The sequence below is a fragment of the Raphanus sativus genome, chromosome 2 (assembly GCF_000801105.2).
Source record: "Raphanus sativus cultivar WK10039 chromosome 2, ASM80110v3, whole genome shotgun sequence".
NCBI classification, from domain to species: Eukaryota; Viridiplantae; Streptophyta; class Magnoliopsida; order Brassicales; family Brassicaceae; genus Raphanus; species Raphanus sativus.
The window spans coordinates 30,281,940-30,292,626 of NC_079512.1; the positions used below are offsets into that span (position 1 = coordinate 30,281,940).

Sequence of the window (10,687 nt, forward strand, 5' to 3'; positions counted from 1 at the left end):
TTAAGTCATGTCATCTTTTTAACATGTCATGTCACATTTATTTGGTTAAGATGATTATGTAGAAGACATGTGTCAAAATCACTTGGCAAATAATGTATAGAGAAAGTGAATTATTAGAGCAAATCTAACTCTTTAATAGAATTACATTATTTTAGAGGGAAATATAGAATAAATTTGTGTGTACCATTGGAGATAGTCTTAGAATACCTAAACAAAATTTCTTAAAATTTCACTTTTTCCATCTACTATCAACACAAAGGTTATAAAAGGAAACTAATATAAATGAATTTTAGAGGTTAATATAGAGGAAAATCATAGTTGACAAAAAATTGTAGAAGTTGTCTAGTTGACAGAAAAAAAAATTGAGGAATACTATGTCAATTTAAGGAACTGGTATCCAATGTCTATTTGGCTCGAGTCTCCAAATCAACTAGCTAGAGTTTCTGGTATAACTACGTATGTATATTGTAATATAATAAAAGGACTGAGATCGAGAGGCCAGCGCAGAACACAAGCAAACGTATTAGGTCAACCCTGACACTAAAACAAGTAAAGAAAAAAACGCGAAGAAAAGACAAATGACACAGAGACCTCTGTCAAGTATTTGATCACTTTATAGAGTTAAGGTTCAGCTACAACTCATGTACCTATTAGTAACTGAATACAAAAATAATTAAGAAGGATTTGGTAATGATTAAAGGAGTAAAGAAGGTTAAGGAGGGATAAAGAGATAAAAGCTCAAGTACAATGATGAAGAAAACAAAGAAGATAAAGGGTGAACACAAACATCCTCTTTGATAAACAAACAAACAATCACACTCACTGCCATATTTGTCCAAATCCCATTCACCTTCACGTATACTCACACACACACACACACACACACACACACATTGACACATATATATATTCATGCTTTTAAATATATATCTTTTTCAACCATTCTTATATTTGTCTTGGGCATTTAAACTCCATCTAATTGTTTTTTCTTCTCTTTAAAACACCAACATGTTTATACGAATATGTAAAATTAGTATAGCTAAATGCTAAAATTTATTAGTATGAAAAACTTATGTTAATTAATGTGGCTAAAATAACCCTGTAAATGAAAACTCAGTTAAGTGTATTGTCCAATCACAGATAAACGCCCACGAACCAAATTTGGATACCGTTGTCATCTTTCTATTCATTCATGGTCCTGTTCAGTAGTGATAAAAAAATAGCGATGGGCTTCGTGCTATGGTTGGGCCATGAAATTTGTAAGCAATGATATGGCTAGCCGAAAACATGTCCACGGCAAGGCCACAATATCATCAATTTCAATGGTTAAAATGTCACCAGTGCAGTCAAATCAAAATGTATTAACAAGAAGATCATTGAATATATAAGATAATAAGCTGTGGGATACGTCGGTGATCGTGTGAATTTCGAAGATAGTGTTCGAGCCAAGCATTGCTAATATCGCCAAAACACCAAACTTGATAATCTAATTGGAACAGGTCGCATGTCCGCACTCACTACACAGACCTCCTTAACCCTCGGACACTTTTCAGCTTACATATCAAGACCACAAAACTCCTTACACAACGCACAGACTAAGCAGTTTACAAACGACAAGAAACTTATAATTAACAACATTAAGACAACTAGAAACGCCAAAACACCATATCATCAAGCCGCTCGTTGGTCGGACTATTCCCACCGTGAACAAGCAACCCTTCCTCACCATCCTTAACCGCAACCGCAAACGCGCACCACCCACGTGGACTCGGCTTCTTCTCTCCCTCAGTACAATCCACAACCTTCTCCCACACCAACGTCCTAGTATCAAGCTTATAAACCTCTCCAGACAACTTCCCAGCTCCCATATGCATCAGCTCATGCGGCTCCTCCTCACCACCATATATCACAATCTCTCTCCCCGAACGTACCGCCGGAAAAACGCTTCTCGCCGGAGGCACATCCCCGGTGGTCTCCACGTCGGTCCATTTACCAGTACTCAAATCAAAGCAATGAATATCACCCAGTTCATTACCGTCAAACCCAAACAAAACCCAAACTCTCCCTTCCACAACCACAAGCCCTGGTCCCCCTCTCCCTTTACAAGCTTCCCCACCCGACGGGTACTCAACCCACTTTCGATCAACCACATCGTAACCATGCAACGTGTTTACACGCCCTTTGGCTGTTACACCACCAAAGACGTAAACGTTACGATCATCACAGGCCATGGAGTGGTAGCTACGACCTGGAAGCCCTTCCTCGACAGGAGACAGCAGCTCCCACTTGTTCGTTACCGTGTCGTAAGAGTATAAGCAGTTGTATCTGCGAGTGTCGTCGCGGCCACCGTAGACGTAGATGGTGGTGCCGATAGGGACCATCGAGACGCCGAAACAGGGGAAAGGAGCGTCCCCTGTTGCGGGGGATATGGACCATTCTTGAGTCTCGAGATCGAAGACGTAGAGATCGTTGTCGATGTGGATCGTTGGTTTAAGCTCGCCTCCAAAGCAGTACACTTTGTTACCTACCACGGTCAGTGCATGTGAGCTTCTTGGTCCAGGACCTGCTCCTTTCTGACCCACCTGGTTAATAGTAACAAGATTGAAACTTAGTTGGTCCCCTCGATCTTACAATCCTAATTACGAGGATTGAAGAAGCAAATTGATATTTAAAAAAATGAAGTTTTTTTGTACCTTAACCCATTTGTTCTCAGCCACAGGACTCATACTGTAAATTTCGTTTTTTCTTGTTTGTTGACGATCCATTGTTGTTGGTGTTGCGTGTGGTTATATAGGCAAATATGGTAACACATCACCACAAGTTAAAATTCAAAGATTTCGTAAGACACGTTCCATTGTTGCCAAATAAAATGGAGATACGTTACCATTCATAACACTAATTATTTCTTTATTGTTATCAAGGAAAAGAAAAATTTGGTCACGCAAGTGCAATGCTGGAATGAATTTTTATTGGTTGAAGCCTTGGAGGGAATATGCAATGGCATGGTCTTTCTATATAGAAATTTTTCGATTAGAATTTATCAACTTTTTCTATATAACTGTCATAATCATAGATTGTTTCTGGCCCAAAAAGGACAAAATCATAGAGATATAGTCATTTTCATTGTTAATCATTCGTATATAGTCATAGAACCTCCGGATAAGAACCAACGAAGATATCACAATTCTTTTTTTTTTTTTTAAATGTCAAACTATTGTTTCAGTATTTAAGTCTTGCCCATACATGATCTCTAATTGCTTATTCACGAATTCTTAAAAGAAATGCACATTGAGTAATTAGATGAAAATAATATATGATAGCCACTAGCCATATGGTGGCACTCACGTGAGGTGCCTCATGGCTCCACTTGGGTCAAGTTCACATGCCACTAGTGATGCCACTTATTTGTTTCCGGAAACAAATAGAGGACAAAAGCTGAATGTAAAAGAAAAAAAAAAGAGAAGTACAAGAAGGGCGAGCTACGAGATGAACGTGGACGAGGTGTTAACTAAAATCGGGTCGATAATTCAGGCTACGTTCGGGCCAGATTTTGAAGTTTCACACTTCTACTAGTATCTTCTAGTAAGCCATACCTTTGTTGGCATTTCCACACTTGGGATTCTAGTCTCATTCATGACATCGATTAAGTATTGGCATTGTTTTCTCAGATTCAATTTAAAATGACCGGTGACTTTGGCTCCAAGGGTGAGTGTCAACACTCAACACTAGCACTAGTGGTGTAGGAACAAGCCGAATGACCGAAATAATTAATGATAATGCAGATCAATTGCAAATATTGCAAAATAAATCATAATAAACAGTCTAGAAAATATTGATTTTCTCTATCTTAGAAGAGAAATAAATTTAGAATAGTATTGTGAACTTAAAAAGTCGTAGAAGAAAAAGAGTAATAATGAATTATCAGGAGGAATGAAATACAACAAAAAAAATAATTAATAGGAACCACAACTATAAGAATGAAAGAAAAACTGTCAACCCTTTATTTGGGGTCATCCCAAGAGTGCCTACCTATGTTTAGTTCACAACGAAACCGTTCTATTCCTCCTGTATATATATCCGATCACTAACTACTACTAGATGCATATCAAAGAAAAAAAAACTCAAAAACTTATTCCAATTCTCTTATAAAAATGTGGACCAACAAGTTTTTCTTCCTCCTTGCAGTTGCATGCATGGCTGTGTTAAGTACAGCTCAAACGTTGCCTTCGATACCTGGACAGGACCCAGCAGACTGTCTGTCATCGTTGGAAGTTATTCCCAACTGTATCTCAGAAATTTTCGGATCAATAATAAGTGGACATATCGGGACTGTTGGTCACTCTTGCTGCCATGCCTTTTTGGTTCTTAATGCAGATTGTATTACGCAGACGTTTGCCTTTGCTCCCCTCTTCCCTCCGAGTCTAAGGGATCATTGTTCCAAACAATCTTTGCCATAATTATTCTACATGTTCTAGGTCATAATTATCAAATAGTGTTATGTTTCTGCTTAAATAACAACTCTTAATTTCCATGTAAACCCATGTGACCATCGTTATCCATATTTCATGTTGATATAAACATCTTGCGTACTAAATAATGATAATAATAATAACCTAAAGGATAAGTCTCTAAATCATAAAATACAGAAACATAAACAAGTTTGGCTCCTCACAAAACCGCTGTGTTCTCCTTTGGCTTTGGTTGGTCACGTTAATAGCATAATTAAATGAGTTTTATGTAGAACCATTGTGTAGAGAAAAACTTCATTGTCTCCCTTTCTTTCTTTAAATGCCGCTCAAGCCAGCAGAGACTTGTGCCTTTATGTCCAACTATTTTTTGCCTTTTATACTTATAAATTGCAGAAATGTATACATTAACTACGATAAATTGGTTCATAATGTAGAACTGAGTCCAGAAACCGAGTTTAAATAACTTAATAGACTTAATAACTGTTGGAACTCGTTTTTGACGAGATGGTTTTAGACCATTTTGGACAGTTTTCGGACGAAGACGTTCGTCGGAATAACCGAATGTTTGACAAACACTACGAAGTAGTGTATTGATATGTCAAAAACAAAATTCATTTGAATGAGAAATGGAGTTATAAAATGTGTGACTTAAATGTACACATTAGATATTGGGTTTGAATTTGGATTTAAATAGTTAAAAAGACTTATATCTAATAACTTATGGTTTAAATCATATTCATGGTTATCTTTTATATTTGTTTAAAATATAAAAATGTGAACCCATTGCAAAATATATCACTAACTTTGATTTTATCAAAAATAGTGATAATGATTTTTGTTTGAAAGTTACATGGTCATAGTCAATGGAAATAAATGTCCATTATGATATGTAACTTAAAAACTCCATAATTACACACCTTATGTTTTTGTTGTGGTTTTGAAAGAAAAAATCATAACTTAAAATTTTGTATTAAATGTATGAGTGGTGCCCTCATTCTCTGATCCCTTACTATTAAAAAAGAAGCATTTTGAGAGAGTAACCTTTATTTGGTACTATATTCACAAATTTGCCACTCTTGCTGAGGTGTCAGCATCACATGCATCTTCAGCATCTTTTAACAATGGACCAATATTTACTAGAAGAATTACATAATATGCCACTGGTCACTACATTAATTCTGGACATTCATATAGAAACTAGGATAAGACCTGCTCCTTGCGCAGGGTGAATATATATAATTAAAATATAAAATTTTAGTATTGATAAATTTAAAATTTACATATAATTGTTTTTATATGTATTTGAAATTTTAGAATTTTGAAAATTTTATATAATTATCTATACGTAGGATCAGAAACAATTGTAATTAGAACTATAGATCAAAGCTTAGAATTTAATGGACCCGATTTCATATATCTTTTCACTTTTCAGTGGATGATGGAAAATAGACGGAGTGTCATTGGGCTTGATTGGTAGAGTATTAGCAAGTTCTCTACCTATTTATCTTCAATTTTTTCTCTTGTTGTGTTTTTTTTTTGTTATTACTCGATGTAAATATTGATTTTGAAATTTATTCTCATTTCGTTTGTTTGTTTTGACCTAGAATTTAGAAAATACTTAATATTTAAAATAATTAAAGAGATACATACTTAGGTTAAGATCTGCACTTTATGCACAGTAAGTATTTTATATTTATTATTTATTTTATAATTTTCTACGTATAAATATAATTTATACCAATTTATATTAAAATGTTGTGCGTTGGAGTCACAAGTTCAACTTTGTGTTATTCCAGTATAGAATGAATGATGTGTCAATTAGATTACTGTTCTTTTTATATATCTAAAGATTCTAAAATTACTGTTCATTTGTAATTTTTGATAATTATTTAGATTTATATCAATTTTTAATTAATTTAATATAAATTAATTTAATATATTTTATCCAAAAGAAATAGATAAAAATCTATCTAAAATTATAATTTTAAATATATACAATATATATTCTTAAGTATAATTTAAAATTAAACAAAAATTATTATTTTATCTTAATTTTATGTTCAATTAAAGCAAAATTTATATTATAATATTGATAAAAATAATAAAATATTTAATATTAATATAATGTTATTTTAAATATGTTTTAAATATAAAATTTTTACTACTGCATATGGTGTAGTAAAATGCCTAGTCTTATAAAATAGATAAGTTCACGATCTTTATGTCCTTATATTTCCTTTTTAATAATTTTTTCACGTTTCATATGTTAAGTTCAAACGTCGGGTTTTATCTTTCTCATCACATGTTTACCAATTAAATTAAATTTCCTCTAATTCCAGGAAAAGAGAGTACGTAGTGTCTTACAATCTAAGTCTTAGAAAGGATGTGTACAATTATTCGAAGCACAATTTCTAAAAACAGAGTCTCATACATGTGTTGCCATTACATGATATCTTTATCAGGGCATGTCTGGCTACCGACTGCGAGGTTAGTGTCAGATTTTCTTAATTAAGACTCCAGAATTATTTTTATACAGAGCACAACATAGTAAATTTAGTTTGGTTTACATAAAATCATAAGACTGAAAGAAAACTTTTTTGAACACAAAATAAAACTTCCATACAGTACGTTTCCACATTAAAAATCAACAAAAGCAATATGAATAACTAAATCGATACTTCACATGTTCCTCTCTGTCTTCAGTACTGCTTTTGGAATTCTGTAAATAATTTTCAAGTTGTAAGGTCATCTATTAGCTGAGAAGAAAAAGCAAGAAACAATGAAGTTATTATATATATTAAAAAATTGAATGTTATTACTTGGATCAGAATACTTGTATTTCTGAAATTTCAGGCTCAAATAAAATTCTTTAGAACCCATCAATGGTAATCACATGGTTCAAGCTACCTACATATGTAGTACAAATAGATTATTACTACAATGATCATGAATATATAAACAATAAGTGTCAAAAAACTTCCATTCGTAACATACCTAAACCCTATTCAATACGCCAAGAATTCCGCACAACATTAGCGTCAGTTCCAAAAAACTCTAGTGCAATATTCCCATAAGCAATACACTTCACTGCTACAAACCTGCGATCAAAGGTATATAAGAATAAAGCTTAATTTCATGTATTTGAATCTGACTCAAAACACTAACGTGAACTTTTCAGAGATGTTTATTATTCGGTATTGATTAAGGAGAAGTGAATTTTGTAGTTCACAAAAGCAATACCACATGGCATAACATCTTGAAATTCTTCTTCAATTTCCACAACACCAACCAAATATCCATAGAGGTCTATAAGATATGTGGAAAAAAATTGACAAATAGTCACGGTCCAATAACAAACAAACTAAAAGACAGAATAATAAGTTTAGAAAAACTACCAATAGAATACTCGGGATGTGCAAGACCACGAACAATGGTAAAGAAGTTTACAAAATGTATCAAACTGATCACCCACCAAATCCTTCTTATTAGTTGCATGAATCTTGTCCAAAAAAAATACAATATGAAAGGAAAATATATCCTTATAAGTAAACATATATCTCTGTCCAATAAAACTATCTTGGTTGTCTCTCCACCGGCCATGGAATACTGTTTCAGACTCTGATATTCTTAACGCTTATCGTCCATATAGGTTTGAAAGGCTTCAAATACCAATCGTGTTGAGGGCTGCCATAACTAAGTAGTGATATTAGCTAAACTCTTAATTGAGTGTCGAGAGTGTATGAAAAGTGACACTGGCGAGGTTTGCTTAAATAGTAGTCGTAAGAAGCCCTAAATTTAACACGGATTATATTGTAGAATTAATAAGAAGATTTGGATTTTTAACGTAAGATAAGAAAAAAGAATATTGAGTTCCCACAATTTAGCCTAAAATTTTGTTAACAGTAGCAGATTAAACTTTTGATTTGATTCTCATGCAGACACCTTACCAAATATTCGATTAAAATAAGGCAAGTGTTAATCTTACGTGATAGCAAAGCTTAGCATTAAAAGTTCTTCCTTATTTGATAGAATTTCAAATTTTCTAATCTACGATCAAATTAAATGCTAAAAGAATCAATTTCTCACAAAAAAAATTTCACTCAAGATCACAGTAACTATGCTCACAGTAAAAAGAACCAATTTCTCACAAGAGATGTTATGACTGATGATGATCATCTCCATTTGAACTTTTACTCATTTTTATGGGCATATTAATGTGATCCAGACTAAGAAAAATACAAAGAATATTGAGGTTAAAAAACTGTAATTGCACTTTTGTAAATTTATTAGATGTTCATAGAAAACATAAAATAAAGTGAAATATTCTGTCGATACTACAGTTAAAATCCATAAGTTTAATAGATGTTTGTAAGAAAATCATAAGATAGTTGAGATGAACTACATATATGTTTTTAATAATTTAAGTTTCATCTTAAATTATACAATATGTGTTTCGTAGGTAGATGTTTCAGTGGAAGCAATCAATAATGTTAGATTCATGCAAGAGGTGTAGATTATATTATATGAATACACGACATGATGTTGGGTGTTGATGATTTCTATGGGGATTAAAATCATTAATTGATGGATCCAGTGGTTACAATCATTCTTTTTAATATTAGTCAAAAATGTGACTAGAATAAAACGTTTTTAGTCACAATGCTTGTTAATGCTTTGACTTGGTTAAGATAATTATTTGCTTTAATTATCAAATATGGTTTAACGTTTTTTATTTCTTTTTTCAGATTTTGGAATAACTTAATTTAATTATTAAGCATTTGGATGACCATGAGAAAACAAAAAAGAGTCAAGTTTAAAAATATGGTGAAAACATATTTATAAACAACATTTTGATCTTTTGAGATCAAGTTGTATGGATGGAAATGAATTTTGTGAGTCGACGCCCCAAATTAAATTTGGGAGAGGTCTGCCACATATAAATCATTTGCCATAAGAAATAAAATGTTTGTTGATATTGATCAAAACATTTGTATTTCGTCAATGCTTAAATGCAATTTTTTAAAAAGGTTGATTATGCAAAACCAATGAGAATTTTCAGACCAATATGATTGAAACTGACATGTGTATTGTAGTTTCTAAAGTCAATATGTTTGAGAATAATCATAAAAATGGTGGTTTTGATGGTACAAACAATATCATATAATGATATGTATATTTGCTAAAAGCAAAAATATGTTTTGGAAAAATTCAAAACATATACAAGTTAGATTTATAAATCAACTTGAGAGAACTATGAAAATAGTTGTATCTAAACTGTGAATTTCTGAGAATAAAATACATTTTAAAGAAAATTGTAATAATTTTTCGAAATTATTTTTATTCATTTAAATCTAAAAGAGTTGTAGAGTAATTTTCTAAACTCTTAAGAGATGTTAAATGTAAATAAATATGCATGATTTTGAGCTATCTCAAGAAATGTGGGGGAAGCTTTGCTTACCATATAAAATTATTGGCAAGATGCCAAATTAACTTAGTGATAGTTATCAAAATATGATTTTTTTTAAAGGAAAAAAAAAGGTAGTGTTGTACACTAAGTTTTTGTGTAAAATGGTTAATTGTATCTTGAAAAGATGACAAAAATCATTAGACAATTGATCTAGACTAATCTCAAGAGATTATGTTCACTATGATGACAACCTAGGATCCTATTATTAAAAGTGTGTCATGAGATCAAATTGTAATATCATCAAGAGGAATGGGTTTAGCCTATGAACTAAGATGAAGTTTGGCGGTAACTCTACTTATCAGATTGGAGATCCCAAGAAATAGGTTCAAGGAGACAACTAAGTCAAACTAAGTCTGCCCAAAGCACTGTAAGACTTCGGTCTATACCCAGTTCCTATGATGATTAAACAGTGCTACATGTAAGGAATAGAGGATAAGCATTTGCTTTTAATGATTTGTGCCAATTGTTTTGAGATATGAATGGAGTAGTACATGATACTCCTCTAAACAAAACTAATGGCAAATCACCTTGTGGGTGTGAAATAGGGCCGTTTCTAGGAGAATAAAATGGCTATATTCTCTAAAGTTCATTCATGATTACCAGGAATGTTCACGGCCAAAATGAACACAATAGAGAAATTGATTTTGTGAGAGAATGAAACTGTGTTTTGGCTATTGTCTAGGTTTACACCAAAGCCCGGGAGGTTCAAGACATCATGGCCACCTCCTGGCCGAGTAAATTCGATAGCTAT

General features: G+C 32.6%; 2 protein-coding genes across 2 annotated transcripts; one reads left to right on the forward strand and one right to left on the reverse strand.

Annotated features, from left to right (window-relative positions):
* Positions 1-1,461: 1,461 nt before the first annotated feature.
* Positions 1,462-2,927, reverse strand: LOC108838726 (nitrile-specifier protein 5). The gene is made up of 2 exons (XM_018611604.2): positions 2,694-2,927; positions 1,462-2,582 (listed from the first exon to the last, which is right to left on the reverse strand). Exons 1-2 carry the CDS (start codon positions 2,763-2,765, stop codon positions 1,647-1,649), a joined length of 1,008 nt encoding a protein of 335 aa, XP_018467106.2. The 5' UTR covers positions 2,766-2,927; the 3' UTR covers positions 1,462-1,646.
* A 1,179-nt stretch (positions 2,928-4,106) lies between these two features.
* Positions 4,107-4,578, forward strand: LOC130499706 (uncharacterized). Its single transcript, XM_056994049.1, has one exon. The coding sequence runs from the start codon at positions 4,152-4,154 to the stop codon at positions 4,455-4,457; it is 306 nt and encodes a 101-aa protein (XP_056850029.1). The 5' UTR covers positions 4,107-4,151; the 3' UTR covers positions 4,458-4,578.
* Positions 4,579-10,687: the final 6,109 nt, after the last annotated feature.